General features: G+C 40.8%; 1 protein-coding gene across 1 annotated transcript in view; it reads left to right on the top strand.

Annotated features, from left to right (window-relative positions):
- The window catches only part of LOC144495618 (rhophilin-1-like), a 91,438-nt gene that overhangs the window by 44,451 nt on the left and 27,720 nt on the right, over positions 1–19,267 (top strand). The window contains exons 4-9 of the mRNA XM_078215841.1: positions 1,275–1,350; positions 5,450–5,527; positions 5,909–6,033; positions 7,114–7,280; positions 13,021–13,208; positions 14,257–14,413. Coding sequence (XP_078071967.1) covers positions 1,275–1,350; positions 5,450–5,527; positions 5,909–6,033; positions 7,114–7,280; positions 13,021–13,208; positions 14,257–14,413 — 791 coding nt within the window. The remainder of the gene's footprint in view (positions 1–1,274; positions 1,351–5,449; positions 5,528–5,908; positions 6,034–7,113; positions 7,281–13,020; positions 13,209–14,256; positions 14,414–19,267) is intronic.

Here is a 19,267-nt window from a genome sequence, read left to right as displayed (position 1 = left end):
TACATGATTGGGCATTGGCGATGAGGGCATTGAAATTGACAAGGCTAAACATATCCAATTCTAGGAAATAATAGGGGGTGGCATGATGGCACAGTGGTTAGCATTGCTGTCTCACCGTGCCAGGGACCCGGGTTCGATTCTCGGCTTGTATCACTGTCTGTGTGGAGTTTGTACGTTCTCCCTGTGTCTGCATGGGTTTCTTGCGGGTGCTCCGGTTTCCTCACACAGTCCAAAGATATGCAGGTTAGGTGCATTGGCCATGCTAAATTCTCCTTCAGTGTACCCGAACAAGCACCGGAGATTGGCGACTAGGGCATTTTTCACAGTGCCTTCATTGTCGTGTGAACGTAAGCCTATTTGTGACTAATAAATAAACTTTTGTTTTCATAAGGAGGGCACTTGAGGATATCATTTTTGACTTTAGCCAGGGAAATTGCATTGCAAGGAATAGGAAAGTATTAAGGTAATGCAAACTACATTGCTGAAACCTACGATCCACCTTCAGTCCTAAAGCAACTTGATAATTTTTGCATTAATGTCATTCAGGGCATCAACCCTACTGTGACTGACATTCTGAACTTCCCTTCACAGTTATCTATTGAATCAATCCCAGAATGTCAAATTTGCTGCCTTTTTAAGTGATTTAAAAATGACTCCAATATCAATTATGGGACATTTAGTAGAATAGTTTGACATTTCTAAGTGGGAAAGAGTTCATGAAAAGCTTCTCTTCCGTCCTCCGTCTACTGCTTCCCTTTTACTCATTAAAGAGTGCTTTCCATCATATTCATTCTTCTGAAGTTGTTTAAACAGGAAATAATCCGTGATGATGAATAATAAGATTTTGACCTTGTGCTTTCTGCCTTCATTGATTTGAGCATACTCTAATCCATTGAAGTTATTTATTTTTGGCTACTTGTGATTGATTACTGCTGCTCGTTATTAAAATAAACCTGCCAAATCAAGTTGAGAATTAAGAGACAATAACAAGTAATGATTTTGACTTGTTGGCCTACTTCTATGTATTTCAGCATTACCAATGATCTCACACCTCTTCTCATTTAAGAAACCAATCATGGTAAACAGCCAGTCAAACATGTAATTGTACAATATCATTTTGACTTGTTATTATTACAGGAGACCACCCTCCTGTGAATTACTTTAGACTTAATCTGCCATAGGCATTCAAAGGGTCAATAGAGTTAGAGTTACTGTAATGATGATGATGGAAAATGGGGATTATCTCAACATTTGATAACCTCTTTGTGTTGCAGTGAATCTGTCAATGTTCCCATGATTCCTCTGGGCCTGAAGGAGACAAAAGAAGTTGAGTTGACGATGCCTCTGAAGGTTGGTAATTTTGTGTTACAACTTGGTTGGGAGGGGTAAGCTGACCCCTTTCATTTTGTCCCACTGTTGGCATGATTGTAACAGTTTGAAATTTTTAAAAATGTGATATTACCGATTCAATTTGTACTTACCTGTATATAGCTCAGTGTAAGAATTAAGCCAGCCAGATTCCTTGAGTTAACAAGTAAGGAGTTAATTTTACTGAAACTCACTCAGGTAAATATACAGAAATTATCAACAAAAGGTTTAAAATGTACAAATATGTCCAACTTTCTACTAATGCAAAGAAAAGCGCAACTTCCTGAGGCAAAAGAAATTGAACTTTACAGTGTATCAGTTGTTAAAACTTGACCAATTGAAAAGTTATTCACTGATTGTCTGAATGCTTGTTTGTAGCTAAAGGCTCACTTTTCCCTGTACTTTGGTGTTTCACGGAAGCAGTCACCCTGCAATCCATGGCTGGTTGATTTTTTTTTCTTGAAAATGGTGGTGTTGTGTTGGAATCCTGATAGAAGTTCATAAAATTATATGGGGTATAGATAGGGTGAGCAGTTGGAAGCTCTTCCCTTTGGCAGAAATGACAATTACAAGGAGGCACAAGTTCAAAGTAAGGGGGGAAAGGTTCAGTGGAAATGTGCAGCGGAAGTTTTTATACAGACAGTGGTGGCGGCCTAGAATGCACTGCCAAGTGACATGGTTAGGGCAGATACGTTAGCAACATTTAAGACTTATCTAGATAGACACACAAACAGACGGGAATAGAGGGATAGGACAAAATGATTGGTCTAGATAGGACAAAGTGATTGGCACAGGCTTGGAGGGCCGAAGGGCCTATTCCTGTGCTGTACTGTTCTTTGTTCTCTTTTAAGAACACTTGGTTGGCAGCACTGAGATGTTCTGGTAGGTTTTCAAAGCCACAGATGGTCTCGACTTTGTTGAGAGAGGTTTCAGATAGAAGTGAGGGAGGTGGCAGTGATGGTAAAGCTGCTACCCTACTGTCTCTGGTAGTCTCTATCTGTTAGTTCAAATCCAGTATATTTTGCATCCAAGAGCTGGGGCTTATCTTGGCCATTGTCTCAGAGCTCTGTAGTCTCTGCCTCCATAAAGTAGCTTGTGGTCTTCACAAATTAAATTTAGTAGCTGCTATAGGCCAGTGTCTTTTGTTTAGCACAAAATGTTATTTTCAGAAAGTGTGCGTGCGTGTCACATTACATTGCAAATTAATATTCCACATGGCACAGCTGTGTAACAGTATAATGAAGCAAAGAGCCTTCAAATGACATGTATCTGAACAAATATTCACCTTGCCACTTTTAAAACTTTGCTTCAGTGGGTTATGAATTTCTTTCTACTCATTTTCACCAGTCCTGTTGTACTTAGTCAACAGGAAGTTCCTGACTTGATAACTCCCAAGCTGAATATTTACTGACTTCCCAGTGATTTTTTGGGAATGGAGCCACAGAGATATAAAGTATTCATTTTGCCTGCAGAGGGCAGGTCCCTGAGTATGAAAACATATTGCTTTTAGCAAGCATATGTGAACCACATTGTGAGCCTGACTGATCATCTTAAATTGATTGTTTGTGCAATTCTTAGCACACTTGGAATTGTTCAGCAAGTTCTGCTCAATTGTGGAATCACATCTAACAAATAGACACTACGTTCTGAGTTTTGCAACGTTGAGTTGGTTGAGTGTGATCAGTATTCTGCACATTGCAAACAGTCAAAGGAACGTGCTGTTTAATACGATCCAGCAGTCATTGGGATGTACAGGCTATGTACCTGACATTGCACTGGCACTGGAGACTCTGTAGTCTCTGGAACAGTTCCTACAGATTGGGGTGTAGCTAATGTAACTCCACGATTTAAAAAGAGTGGTAGAGAGAAAACGGAATTATAGATCAGTCAGCCTGATGTTGGTGGTGGGGAAATTTAAAGAATCCATTATCAAGGATTTTTTTTTAGAGGAGCACTTGGAAAACAGTGGTATAAACAGACAGAGTCAGCATGGATTTACAAATGGGAAATCATGTTTGACACTTCTTCGAGAATGTAACTCATAACTAGTAGAGTTGATGAGGGGGACCCAGTGGATGTGGCTCATTTGGACTTTAGAAAGCTTACGACAAAGTTCCACGTAAGAGATTTGCGTGTAAAATTAAATTGCATGAGATTGGGAGTAGTGTGTTCAGATGGATAAAAAACTAGTTGGCAGACAGGAAAGAAAGAGTAAGAATACATGGGTCTTTTTCCAAGTGACAGGCAGTGACTAGTGGGATAGCACAGGGATCAGTGCTTCAACTATTCATAATATATATAATATATTAATGATTTAGATGAGGGAACTAAATACAATAACTCAAAATTTGCAGATGCCATAAAGCTGTGTAAGAGGGTGAGCTGTGAAGAGGATGTGGAGATGCTTCAGTGTTATTTGGACAATCTGAGTGGGAAAATGCATGGCTGAAATGCAGTATAGTGTGGATAATTGTGAGGTTATCCACTTTGGTAGCGAAAACAGGGAGGCAGATTATTATCTGGCTATAAATTGAGAGGGGAATGTGCAAATGGGTTTCTTTGTACACTAGTTGCTGAAGGTAAGCATGCAGTTGCAGCAGCGGCAGTAAAAAAGGCAAATAGTATGTTGGCCTTAGCGAGAGGATTCGAGTACAGGAGCAGGGATGTTGTGCTGCAATTATATAGGGCCTTGGTGAGGACAAACCTGGAATATTGTGTGTAGTTTTAGTCTCTTTATCTGAGGACAGATGTTCTTGCTATACAGGGTGTGCAGCAAAGATTTACCAGACAGATTCCTGAGACAGTGGGACTGAGGTATGAATCGGTTAGGGTTCTGAACTCACTTGAGTTCAGTAGCAGAATGAGGGGGGATATCCTAGAAACCAATAAAATTCTAACAGGACTAGATAGTTTAAATGCAGGTAGGATGTTTGATGGTGGCGGAGTCCTGAACCCGTAGGCTTAAGGATAAGAGGTAAATCTTTTAGGACTGAGATGAGGAGAAATTTCTTCACCCAGGGAGTGGGAAGCCTGTGGAATTCGCTATCACAGAAAACAATTGAGGCCAAAACATTGTGTTTTCAAGAAGGAGTTAGGTATAGCTCTTGGGGCAAAAAGGATCAAAGGATATGGGGGGAATGGCAGGATCAGGCTATTGAGTTGGGTGATCAGCCATTATTCTAATGAATGGTGGAGCAAGCTTGAAGGACCGAATAGCCAATTTCTGCTGTTATTTTATGTCTTTCTAAAATAAGCTCCGTAACTACTTCACTGTATAATGCAATTCTTAACTTTTTTTTTCACTTGTTGGGGCAATCCAACTTGGGTATTTTTTTAAAAATACAAAGAATGGGTGTAAATTTGTGTTTATTCTTGCAATTGTTTGCTTCTTGCATCCATATTGATCCAGTTTAAATTGGTTTCAAAGTAAATTTTTATCTATACTTATTACTCTTTGTGGAAGAGCAAAACGATCTAAATTCGAACTCCGGGCCCATAGGGGAAAGAATGGCATTATAATTCTAAGGGTCTCAAGTGAAATTAGTTGGTGCAATGTCATTCAGTCCCTTGCATACATGAGTCTAAGCATTCTACAAATTGGAACCAAACTTATTATCTGTCTTTGCCACATTACAATGACTCTATATTGGAGATGGGAAAAAATTGGGGATTTCACACTGGTGGGGTGCAGCGGAGGTTTGAAACATTTTCCTGGTATAGAAGAACTTTGTCCTGAATTTCATGTGACCCAGTGTTATGCAATTAATGGAGGGCAGGAAGATATTTAATTTGCCACACTGACTTCTGACTTCTCAGTTTAGTGACTAATACATCCACAAATAATTCAGAAAAGCTTTTTGTTTAGTCGTGCAAGATTTAAATCTTTATAAAAGAAGGATTTAGATCACTGTGACAGACAGGTTAAAAAAGTAGTCAAAATTTGTACTGTCCTCCACTGAGATCACCAAACTCAGTAATTTTTTTTGAGAAATCAGTTGCTGTCTGACATTTAATACAGAGAGAAATACTTTTGAAATAAGTTTCAAATAATTCTTACAGTCCTGCTTCCTATTTTTGATAGGATGTTATTGAAGAACACTACAATGAAGCAGCCTGCAAATATGAGAAAGAACTGAAAGAACTTGTGGATCTCCGACAGGTTGGTTGCTTACTTTTGCGATTTGATGAGATGTATGTTCCAGCATTAGTAAAAAATTTCAACTGTCAGTGTTATATGGGTCAATGGCCAAAGAAAGGGGACCGCATTTAATGAAAGATACTTGAGTGGGATGTGAGGCAGATTGGGTGAGGGGTTGGAGTTAATAAGGCCATAAGAAATAGGAACAGGAGTAGGCTGTTTGGCAGCCTTGGTCTTTGTTCAGTAATGCATGTTATGGGAATTTACAGGTAGGTACGAAGCCAAGCTCCACACCCAATGCTGCAGTGTGCTGGAACAGCAGTACGCAGTTGCTTGTTAAACCTGAGAAATTTTAACTATATTCACTAGATAGTTGTATCATTTTCTTTTTTTAAATTTCAGGCAATGCGAACTCCAACCAGGAATGAAGCTGGGATTGAGCTTCTCATGGAATACTACAACCAGCTTTACTTCATTGATAACCGTTTTTTCCCACCCAATAAAAACATGGGTATCTTTTTTCATTGGTAAATATCCTATTCATTGTTTATCATTTGTAGCAGTTACTTGAACTGTTGCTAATAGTGGCTGATAAATATTATCAGCAAATCTTGGGCAGTCATTATTTTGCATCTTTTTTTCATGTGAGCCTTAACATGTTTGCAAAAAAAATTTTATTGACCAGTAAGATTTAACAGCAAATGAACAATCATTCAACATATAAAGTCTGCATGGATTTTAAATTTCCTGCTTTGCACTGCTTATATCACATGAAACAGTTAAGTGGGGCTTGAGAGTCATACCATACATAACATTTGTCAGAGGCTGCCAAATTATAATGAAAAGAGTAGAAATATTTCAGACTTTTTTCTTGTCTTGGGACAGTTCATATGTTGTACAAGTCAAGTATTATACTAGTTGCTAACTGAATCTTTCTGTTCCTGACCTGTGATATAATCTCAAATTGTATGTAAGTGTGACTGGTTTTATTTGGAAAATAGGAATCGAACATTGCGTTTTTCAGAGGAGACAGCAGAATATAGTGGACATCCCATAGAATCATTGATACAATATACCCCAGTTGAACACTAATTGTTTGCTATGTGGCTCACTGCTCACTTCATGCCACATATTAAGGGTGCAATTTTTGGTCCAAACAAGACTTGAACTGATTTTAGAAATTTTTTTCTATGAAAGCCCAAGGTGTAACTTAGCTGATTAGTGACATTAGACTATTTCAGTCTACAAATGCATCTTGTCGATGATGAGCACTGGTGTCACTACATTGGTGGAGGGAATTAATGTTTAATGTGATGGATGTGGTGCCAGTCGAGCAGTCTGCTTTGTCTTGGGTGGTATCAAACTACAGGGGTGTTGCTGTTTATATCTGAAAATCACAGCAGAGGACCGCTACTATAAGAGCAGCTTATTGTAGTTTACCTGTTTGCAGTGTGCAGAGCCACCTCTGTTTGCATTCAGCACAGATTTGGTGGGCCGAAGGGCCTATTCCCGTGCTGTACTGTTCTTTGTTCTTCATCTTTGTTCTTTGAGTTCCAAATAATCTAATAACCCATTTTTCTCCTTTCTCCTCCCCATTGAATTGACAGGTATGACTCTTTGACTGGCGTTCCTTCCTACCAGCGGGCTCTGGCTTTTGAAAAGGGAAGCATACTTTTCAACATTGGTGCACTATATACACAGATTGGTGCACGGCAGGACCGGACCACCAAGGAGGGCATCGATCATGCTATTGATGCCTTCCAAAAGGCTGCAGGTAGGTTTGCATTGGGTGGATGGAATACATGTTTCATTAACAGAATAAGCAGATGAAAGTAAGATAATTAGGCTAGCTATGTACAATGATGTTTTATGCTGAGTGCCAGTCAATGAACTGTGAGTTCCACTAAGTTACACTGCCACAACAATATGGAACTTGCCTTCCTCTGTTTTGATTTCAGGATCACCCTTATTTCAAGTTTCCTTTCCTTAAACTTAAAAAGCTTTTATTTGGCCCCTGATGTTTGTGAGATCCATATGTTCAGCATTGGGTTTTGCATTTACTGTGGTAGCATTTTCTATGTAGCCTTGAATTGCCAGTTGAGTCTTTGGCAAGCTGCTATGAAAAGGTATCAGAGAGACATTAAATGTAGTTGTTTCTACTAGGCTCCAGGTAAAGAACAGAAGTCCAAGGCCTGGAAACAGGCCACTTACCATTATGACCTAAAGAATAATTGTTGCAAGTAAGATCATGAACGTGTGTATAGAACTGATTCATCACCAGCTTCAGCTGTTAGTACTCTACTTCTATTTAACAACCAGACGTGCAGCATGCCCTTGCACAGACCTACCTACCTTCCACTGGGAAAAAGCTATACTCCCTGATTATTGCAGTGGCAAGGATCCAGTCTGATTTCCTATTCCCCCTCCCCTTTTGGGCCATCTGTTCCTTAGCTGTTTACACTACCATTAATGAATCCTCTGTAATGTGCCCTACACATCTTTGTTGCAATTTCTCCTAGCTCCCCTTATCACTGACTTCTACTCTGCTCCAGCTGCTCCCCCCTCTTATACACAGTTCTCTCTCACTTTAACTCCGAAGAAGTCACAGAGACTCAAAATGTTAACTCTTTCTCCACAGAGAGAATTTCTAATTTCCCAGGGTATTCTTTTCACTTGCAATTGCTGTTTTGTGACTGATGAAACCTTGGCTTCCAGCTGGAGGTCCACATGGAGGAAAATGTGATTCCAATGTTGTTCTCAGACCAGCAAATGCAATTTTAGGAGCAATGTATCATATTTCTTGACTAAGCAAAGAAATCACTTAGTTCTACTTCAGTTGCTGAGGGATATGGACTTAATGCAGTTATTGTAGCTCAGTTGTAAGCCTAGACCCATAGATGTACTATTTTGATCATTTTTCATTTTTCCGTTGCTGTAATGATTTAGAACATAGAACATAGAAAGCCACAGCACAAACAGGCCCTTCGGCCCACAGGTTGCGCCGATCACATCCCCACCTCTAGGCCTATCTATAGCCCTCAATCCCATTAAATCCCATGTACTCATCCAGAAGTCTCTTAAAAGACCCCAACGAGTTTGCCTCCACCACCACCGATGTCAGCCGATTCCACTCACCCACCACCCTCTGAGTGAAAAACTTACCCCTGACATCTCCTCTGTACCTACCCCCCAGCACCTTAAACCTGTGTCCTCTCGTAGCAACCATTTCAGCCCTTGGAAATAGCCTCTGAGAGTCTACCCTATCCAGACCTCTCAACATCTTGTAAACCTCTATCAGGTCACCTCTCATCCTTCGTCTCTCCAGGGAGAAGAGACCAAGCTCCCTCAACCTATCCTCATAAGGCATGCCCCCCAATCCAGGCAACATCCTTGTAAATCTCCTCTGCACCCTTTCAATGGCTTCAACATCTTTCCTGTAATGAGGTGACCAGAACTGCGCGCAGTTCTCCAAGTGGGGTCTAACCAGGGTCCTATAAAGCTGCAGCATTATCTCCCAACTCCTAAACTCAATCCCTCGATTAATGAAGGCCAGTACGCCGTACGCCTTCTTGACCGCATCCTCCACCTGCGAGGCCGATTTAAGAGTCCTATGGACCCGGACCCCAAGGTCCTTCTGATCCTCTACACTGCTAAGAATGGTACCCTTCATATTATATTGCTGCTTCATCCCATTGGATCTGCCAAAATGGATCACCACACACTTATCCGGGTTGAAGTCCATCTGATTTGAGTCTCATAGCTTTTTCATATAGAAAGTTTGCAGATGACACCAAGATTGCAATGGGATCTTGATCAATTGGGCCAGTGGGCTGACAAATGGCAGATGGAGTTTAATTTAGATAAATGCGAGGTGATGCATTTTTGTAGATTGAACCAGAGCAAGACTTACTCAGTAAATGCTAGGGCGTTGGGGAGAGTTACAGAGTGAAGAGATCCAGGGATACAGGTTCATAGCTCCTTGAAAGTGGAGTCACAGATGGACAGAGTGGTGAAGAAGGCATTCAGCATGTTTGGTTTCATTGGTCAGATCATTGAATACAGGAGTTGTGCGAGACATTGGTAAGGCCACACTTGGAATACTGTGTCCAGTTCTGGTCACGCTATTATGGAAAGGATATTATTAAACTAGAAAGAGTGCAGAAAAGATTTACTAGGATGCTACCTGGACTTGATGGTTTGAGTTATAAGGAGAGGCTGGATAGACTGGGACTTTTTTCTCTGGGGCGTAGAAGGCTGAGGGGTGATCTTAGAGAGATCTATAAAATAATGAGCGGCATAGATCAGCTAGATGGTCAATATCTTTTCCCAAAGGTAGGGGAGTCTAAAACTAGAGGGCATAGGTTTAAGGTGAGAGGGGAGAGACACACAAGTGTCCAGAGGGGCAATTCTTTCAGAGTGGTGAGTGTCTGGAACAAGTTGCCAGAGGTAGTAGTAGAGGCGGGTGCAATTTTGTCCTTTAAAAAGCATTTAGACAGTTACATGGGTAAGATAGGTATAGAGGGATATGGGCCAAATGCGGTCAATTGGGACTAGCTTAGGGGTTTAAAAAAAAAAGGGCGGCATGGACAAATTGGGCCGAAGGGCCTGTTTCCATGCTGACTCTATACCTCCGATCTTGAGGTATGGATGTGTTGGACAAAAGGGATCATTGTACATGACATCTGTTGTGTCTCATTGAAGGTGGGACTTGCCCCCAAGAGGTCTATCAAAAGTTGCTTGTGTTTGTTGTTTTGTTTCCACAAACTATTTACTAAAAGCATATACTATAACTAAAGCATTGCCATTGCAAGCACTGTTACATAATATGAAATTCAGAAGGGTTTGAAAATTTTAATCTTCACAATTTGTCAGCAACAATCATCAAAGCTTGTTAACAAACTTATCTTGAACTTTTGAGGAGTTCTAATCACCAACGATATCCTTATTTTTAACTACCTTCTCTTTATGTAATGACAGGCTGGAATTCGATAACAGCGTTCTTGCCTCTGAGTTAGTTCCAATTCAAGTTCCAATCCACGATTTGAGCACAAAAATCAAGGCTGACATTCTAGTGTAGTACTGAGGGAGTGTTGTGTTTCATTGAATCATAGAATCCCTATTGTGCTGAAGGAGGCCATTCAGCCCATCAAGCCTGCACTGACTCCCAAGCAGAGCATTCACCCGGGCCCTATCCCCACATATTCACCCACTAATCCACCCAACTTGTATATCTTGGAACACTAAGGGGCAACTTAGCATGGCCAGTTCACCTAATCTGCATATCTTTGGACTGTGTGAGGAAACCGGAGCACCCAGAGGAAACCCATGCGGACACTGGGAGAATGTGCAACCTCCACACAGGCAGTCACCCAAGGCCAGAATTGAACCCGGGTCCTTGGGGCTGTGAGGCAGCAGTGCTAACCACTGTGCCACCATGCCATTTCAAATAAGACATTAAACCAAAGTCCTGTCTGGCCCTCCCAGGTGGCTATAAAAGATCCTGTGACACTATTTTGAAGTAGAGAAATTGAGATACCATCAGTTTCTTAGTCATATTTAGCACCCTGTCAACATCACTAAAATAGATTATCTGATTATCCTTTATGTTTGTGGGAGCTTGCTACATAAATTGTCTGCTATGCTTACTACATTACAACGGCAACTGCACTAAGTATTTTTTTGACAAGTGCTTTAAAATGTCTGGTGGGTGTGAAATGCAAAGTTTTGTTTGTTAGGGTTAGCTAATCTCAGCCAGAATTGTGGTTTCCCCGATTGCACCTGAGGTAGAAAGGGGGGAAATCAGCCAGGATTCTTCCTTTTAATGGTTATTCAATAGCTTGCTGAATACTATTGTCGTCTGCCAGTCAGTTGAGAATGGAATTTATTATGCCTTTGCCCTCCAATGCGTCCCTTTTTTTGAATTGGCCTTTTCAAGCAGATTGATGGTTTCCAAGATTCATTGGACCTGCTAATGGTTAATTTCCACATTAAGTTATGGGGTCTAAAGGTGCCCATGAAGCCATCAGAAACTAACAACAAATTCTGAAGTCCATTTAGTTTGATTCAGTTGAATCTAAATCCAATATTGTGGGTTCAGAACATAAGGAGCACCATAATCCAGGATGACACTTTCATACAATACTGAGGCAGTGCTAAATTGTTCAAGGTGCTGTCTTTTGGGTTAGTAGTTAAAGTAGAGCACAATCAGTATTTCAGGTGAATGTTAAAGATAGAACCATAGAATCCCTATAATGAAGGAGGAGGCCATTCGGCCCATCGTGTCTGCACCGACTCTCCAAAGAGCATTTTACCCAGGCCCAAACACCCATCCTATCCCATAACCCCACACACTTACTATGGCTAATCCACCTAACCTACAGAACTTTGGACACTAAGGGGCAATTTGGCATGGGCAATCCACCTAACTTGCACATCTTTGTGGGAAGAAACTGGAGCACCTGGAGGAAACCCCCGCAGATATGAGGAGAACATGCAAACTCCACACAGAAAGTCATCTAAGGCTGGAATCAAACTTGGGTTCCTGGCGCTGTGAGGCAGCAATGCTAACCACAGTGCCACTGTGCCACCTGATCTCTTGGCATGATTTGAAGAGAAGCCATTTTCAGTCATTTTAGTCTTGGAAGAATTGCTTGATATAAGAATCGAAAACACAATTTCCGAGTGGCTTAACGTCTTGGTTTCTTTGTGCAAAAGAGTTTTTGGACATGACAGGCTTTGACAGACTATTGCATCTTTCAAGGGAGAAGTGGAATAACACTTTAAAGAAGACGTGAGAACTAGTAAAGAGTCGATGTTCGCTTGATGGGCCAAGTGGACACCACCTGTGCTAAAAACCTATGTAGCTCTAAGAGGTGCTCTCCTGGTCATCTGGATGCCATCACCACCAAATAAAATATAGTTCAACTGGCTATTCATTTAAATATTTGTGGCATCTTGTGAGAATTATAGATTCCCTACAGTGCAGAAGGAGGCCACTCGATCCATTGAGCCTGCCCTGACAACAATCGCACCCAGACCCTATCCACATAACCCCATATATTTACCCTGCTAATCCTCCTGATACTAAGTGGTAATTTAGCATGGCCAATCCACCTAACGCCTACGTCTTTGGACTGTGGGAGGAAATCGGAGCACCTGGCGGAAACCCACGCAGACACAGGGGGAACATGCAAACTCCACACAGGCAATTAACCAAGGCTGGAATTGAACTCTGGTTCCTGGCGCTGTGAGGCAGCAGTGCTAACCACTGTGCCAATATGCTGCCCCTTAGAAAATTATTTATCTCACTTACCTGCATAAAAGTGACTGCACTTGCAAAGTAATGAGGTGAAGCATTTTGGGGAATGCTGAAGACATAATGAACATGAATCAAATGAAGCCATCTTTTTCCTCCAAGCACTGTCTGTGATGTACTCTAAACATTGTTTATATTACGTTAAGGTTTTGCTGTATTCTGTAATTATAGTACAAATGTGTCATGTCCAATTCACCAGGTGCATTGAACTACTTGAAAGAAAATTTCTCCAATGCACCAAGCCTTGACATGAGCACGCCATCCCTCAACATGCTAGTGCGTCTGATGATTGCACAAGTCCAGGAGTGCGTCTTTGAAAAAGTGATGGTGGGAGGAGTTAAGGATGAGTTCTTGATGCAGCTCCAGAGTGCACAGGAAGCTGCAAGGGTAAGATGTTCTTCCCACTTATACTGTCTGCACTTATATTAGGAAATTAGTTCCAGCCATTTTCCATTATCAGTACAAAAACACCGATAATAACTTGCTAACGCACTAGTTTTTTAGACAGTTCAATAAGCAATTCCCCTGTACTTTTTCAAAGGTCTCTCCTGATTTAAATCGGTTTTCATGTAGTTTTGTTCATGATAAAAGATTGCCTTTTTAAATGAGATTCTTCTTGCAACTGATAATTAGGAGAGGTGGTTGCGAGGTGGAGACATAATATTTTGGGAAGATATGTTAATTACCTCATTTTTGATTTTGCTATGTATTGTGGACAAATCTTGATGACACAAATTCACCCACTATAAACAGTGGATACTATATATCTGATCCAAGGATGGGCCTTCAAAGGTATCTCCTTCCAGATTGTGTCGGTGTGATTGGTGTTCACTTTTTAAAAAATATATTTTAAAAAATGTATTTAATGTATGATCTATCTAGTGTGTACATGAAATCATTAACATTTTAGATTTCTTTGCTACACTGGTATTCCTAACTCTCAATATGGAGGTCTCATGATCACCAGCAGCCTCTTTCCCCCCCCCCCCCCTCCCCCCCCACAACCTCCCAAAAGTGGACATTTGAAAAGGCTACTTGAAAGCAGGGGAAATTACCATACGAACTGAGTTTGCTCTTTACACACGTGAGATTTTTCTGCATGACTATCAGGAGCGGAAACTTTGCCTGCTTTTTAAAAAAATTCTGTTCTCTTCCTCAGCGCAATGTTGCTGAAGCTATTTGTAATGCCTTGACTGAGTTAAACGAATGTGGTTATTATTTCTTTGTGACATGTTAAGAGAATTGACTTACCTATTCTTAGTCTTTACTTAACATCTTGACTGACAATTTCTCACAGGAGGTCCATTTTGGGGCAATTTACAGGAAATGATCACTTTATCGCTATATAAAGGCAGCATGATTGGTACAATCAATACAATTACCGTAATATAGACTTGGTTTTGCTGTCCTGAATCATTATTTTATTGCTGTGTAGGTGGCAGATGTATACTCCTTGGTCTATCAAACAATGATGCAACCCCCAGTGAAAAACTACGTCCCGTTCTCTTGGACAACCATGGTTCAGGTCAAATCGGAGTATTTCAAGGCGGTTTCTCACTATTTTGCAGCAGTTGCACTGTGTGACCATATCTGTAAGTATTGTGGAAAAATCTGATAGTTGTAATGAGATAAAGGGGAAATATTTTAAAAGTCAATCTCCATTGGCATTGAACACAGACAGAAAATTGAATAAAGTTATTCTTGTGTTGAAATTGCGTTAAAGAGCCCAGTGATCAGTGGAATATTAAATACTTTGTTCATATCTATTAAAACATCGGTTTTGTGTGGCACCTGTACTTGGGGGGTGCTCTAATTTCAAGTTTACGAAGGTAGTTTCCATTCTAAAAGTTGGCAGGAAATGTACTTAATTTTTAACATATATATCCATATTGTATACCTACTTGGTGCTGGTACAGCAGCATTGGAATAGGGTAAGAGGATATCTGCAACTTATTAAAAGATATAAGGTTTCTGAAGCATGACCAAAAAGGGACAGGTTATCCACTCATTATCGTAAGACGTAACCTTTCTACCTTGACAGAGTATTGTACTGCTCAGGTATGAGAATTATGAGAAATAATGAGACAGCACTGAAAACTCCAAACATTTTTTTGCTGAATTTGAACTATACATCCTTTAACAAAACAAATATGTTACAAGACATCATGCATAGATAAGTGTGAGGTTATCCATTTTGGTCGGAGGAATAAAAAGGCAACTTAACCAAATGGAGAAAAATTTCAAAATGCTTCGATGTAGAGGGATCTGTGTGTCATCATGCACAAATCGCAGGTAATAAGGAAGGCAGATAGAAATTCTAATAGCGAATGGAATACAGCATAAAAGTAGGGAGGTGCTGTTGCAACTGTGTAGGAGTGCATCTGGAGTATTGCGCACAGTTATGGTCGCCTTACTTGAGGAAGGATGTAATTGGAGGCAGTTCAGAGAAGGTTCACTAGATTGATTCCGGGGATGAAGGGCTTGTCTTACAAAGAGATAAGAGGTCACACGACACCAGGTTATAGTCCCAACAGGTTTATTTGAAATCACAAGCTTTAGGAGCGCTGCTCCTTCGTCAGATGAAGTGGAGCGAGGTGTGCAGGCACTTCACCTGATGAAGGAGAAGCTCCGGAAGCTTGTGATTTCAAATAAACCTATTGAGCTATAACCTGGTGTGGTGTGACCTCTCCTCTTGTCCACCCTAGACCAATACTGGTATCTCCACATCAGGGAGTTATGAAGAGAGCTTGAGTTGTTTAGACCTACACTTGATGGAGCTTAAAATGAGAGGTGATCTAATTGAGTATATAATATCCTAAAAGGGATTGACAGGGTAGATGTTGGACATTGTAGAATGATTTGCCATAGCTTTAGGCTGAAGGGTGACAGATTTAAAACCAAAGTGAAGAGATATTACTTAAAGGGTTGTGAATCTGTGGAATTCTTTATCTCGAAGTGCAGTGGATGGTGGAACACTAAACAAATTTGAGGAGAGAGATAGGCTTTTAATTAGTTGCAGGATGAGGGGTAATGGAGAGTGGGCAGGAAGGTAACGATGAGATCAGCCAGAATCGTACTGAATGGCAGAGCAGAACCGAGGGGCTGAGTTGCCTACTCTTGCTCCTAGTTCTTATGTTCTTTATCACCCAGAAGTGGTTAACTTCCTGCTAACTGTACTTCTAGCAACTGTGCATGCTGCCCTGATTTTAAACATCACATCATCTTTTGCAATGACCTTTTTACCCTTTTGTCCCAAAGTGGGCAAAATACTTGATTGACAAGATCATACTGTCCTATCATAACTCGCCTTAAGCTACAATTGTCCAATGAAATGTCTAATTCTTTGTTCAAACAACAATATTAACAATTAGCATATGTTTAAACTTCCTTAGTATTTGATTTATTGTCACATGTATTAACATACAGTGAAAAACATTGTTTCTTGCACGCTATACAGACAAAACATACCGTTCATAGAGAAGGAAAGGAGAGAGTGCAGAATGTAGTGTTACAGTCGTAGCTAGGGTGTAGAGAAAGATCAACTTAATACAAGGTAAATCCATTCAAAAGTCTGACAGCAGCAGGGAAGAAGCTGTTCTTGGCTTGGTTGGTATGTGTCCTCAGATGTTGGTATCTTTTCTCCCGACAGAAGAAGGTGGAAGAGAGAATGTCCGGGGTGCGTGGGGCCCTTAATTATGCTGGCTGCTTTGTCAAGGCAGAGGGAAGTGTAGACAGATTCAATGGATGGGAGGCTGGTTTCCATTCTTCTGGAAGTTGCATTTGCTTTCCTTATTGGCAACTTTCTTAGCTGGTCTCTCAAACACATCATAATATAATTAAACAATCCAAGTCTTTTAAGTTATTTGAACCGTTGCTTAGAGAATTAGACATTTGTGTCTCTAAGTTTCTCTGCATTTCAAAAGGAGATATCGTCAATCAATGTCAGTTTGTATGACTTTCTCTCTCTCTTACAGCTTTCAAAACTGAGACCATCTGGATCAACTGAAATAGCAATTCTTTTTTAAACTTACAAGTTTGTTATCTTTGTGTTCCTAGATATGATATCTCCAGGATTGGTGCATGTAAAAATTCTCCAAAGTTCTAACTTGATAACAAAGCAAAGCAGAACTCTTAAACATTTATGTTTATTGGTTTCAATTAATTTTAACTTCTTGTGCTTGTTGCTAAGCATTCCATAGTTTTAACCATTACAGACCAATGTCCTTGTAATCTAATGGAAGGAACAATCCTATAGTTACACCTTGCATATAGCATAGATTTCTGCATTTCGTTGAAACTATCAATGCTCCCCTTGGATTGACTAGCTTGGTCAAATCTCAACCCCAAATTTTGATTAAACTATTACTATCTCTTAGTAAAGTTTATTTATTAGCCACAAGTAAGGCTCACATTAACACCGCAATGAAGTTACTGTGAAATTCCCCTCGTTGCCACAGTCTGGCACCTGTTCGGGTCAATGCACCTAATCAACGCGTCCTTCAGAATGTGGGAGGAAACCGGAGCACCCGGAGGAAACCCACATAGACATGGGGAGAACGTGCAAACTCCACACAGTGACCCAAGCTGGGAATCGAACCCGGGTCTCTGACACTGTGAAGCAACAGTGCTAACCACTGTGCTACCATGCCACCCCATGATTAAACATCCAGGCAATCAAACATGCAAAACTTGTCCAGCCTGTTTTTAAAATTTTATTGCCACTATAATATGATTTTTCAATAACTTAGGAGTCATGATTGATTTTGCAAATACAGTATGCTAACAATACATGACTTAAATCCCCAAGCTTCTGATCCTGCTTGTAGAAACTACAGTATTTTGTGTTGCCACATCAGTCAACCAATCAAACCCACCTGGTTCACTGTGTCCTTTAGGAGAGGAAATCTGTCCTCCCTACTCAGTCTGACCTGCATCTAGACCCAAAATAATGTGATTGACTCTTAACTGTCCTCTGCTATGACTTAAGGTACTCAGTTCAAGAGCAATTAGGGATGGGCAACAAATGCTGGCCTTGCCATTGGTGTTCACATTCCATAAAGTGATTTTTTTTAAAAACCCCAAGAGGATAGAGAAAAACATCTCCAAGTAACCTATTTACATGAACATAATATATTTTTGCTGAGTCATGTGAGTAACCTTCACCCAAAAGAATTAATGTGGGATTACTGGTCACACAAGTCCTCTTTGAGCTCCTCCAGGCAGTTAATTTTAAACCGGTGGTGTCAGTATCTGGGAACAAAGTAATTAGCAACAGAAGCTTTCATTTATATTCCATTCTTCATAAAATGATGGCTGGGAACTCCCTGGCTCCCCAGCATCAGATTTGGGTGTTACCCCAAAGATGCGCTGCAGAATCCTTCTCAGAAGGTCCCAGGTAAGGGTTAACATGGCAATTGTCCAGAAATGCTAAAGTGCCCTGGACAATTGCCCTGCACTGGGAGCCATCCGACAAAGTGATGTAAGTCACTAACATTGGATGGTTCTGCCAGTGTTACATTACGTTAATAGTTACTGAGTTCGGAAAAAATAAAACTGCTAACTATTTTAAACACCCAGACGGGGCCCCACATTGGACACTCCCTCACACTCTGGACCCACCCCCTGCTTCCAGTGTATTCCCAACCACTTCCCCATGTCCCCCTGACTTGTACAACTCACCTCTCAGATTCGATTTGTGCCTCCCCAATCCTGACCTGAGCCACATACCCACCAACACAATTCACCCTGCCACCCTAAACAACCATCTCATCCACCATCCCTCAGCCCTGGTCACTTGCCCTAGACTTGCCATCCCCCTGATCTGTCAATTTCATTGGCCCATTAAACCTACCTACTTTCTGGGAATTAATGCAGTGAAAAAGGGGGCACGGCCTCCCTGAGTCCACTGGTGCTAGACTGCGCTGGGGCCTATTTCATTGCAAGTCCCAAGTAGCTCTGGCCATTGGAGGTTTGAACAAAGTTTTCCAGAGCAGGTAAGTGCACTTTAAACTCTTGTAATTCCAGCAGGCCGTCACTTTATGCCACTGCGTGGAGGTTATGGCCCAATATCTCTGGGTTATTTACAAATTGGTAGGAAGTACAGGCATATAATGGGAGAGATTGAAGTCATGCTAAATTAATGAGGGAGTACTGATAAAGCTAGATAGCAAGGGAATTCCAGAGTCAAAAATATAATGGTTGAAAATGAATGAGTCATTTAGCGCTCTTCACTCAAGGGATTGAGGATCTTTAGAATGTTCTATCTGAAAGGGCTGTGGATGTTCAGTTATTGAGTCTATTTAAAATAGATTGATGGATTTTTGAATACTAAGGGAATTAAGGGATAGTGCTGGATGACTGGGAAGAAATCTCAGGAGAGCTCTCTGCTTCAGGGGGAATTTGAAGGATGAAACAACAGATTAAACAGAATCATTTTGCATATTTCT

Source organism: Mustelus asterias, chromosome 7 (genome assembly GCF_964213995.1).
Source record: "Mustelus asterias chromosome 7, sMusAst1.hap1.1, whole genome shotgun sequence".
Taxonomy (NCBI): Eukaryota; Metazoa; Chordata; class Chondrichthyes; order Carcharhiniformes; family Triakidae; genus Mustelus; species Mustelus asterias.
The sequence above is the reverse complement of the archived record's forward strand: the minus strand, read 5'-3'. Positions and strand labels throughout refer to the sequence as shown.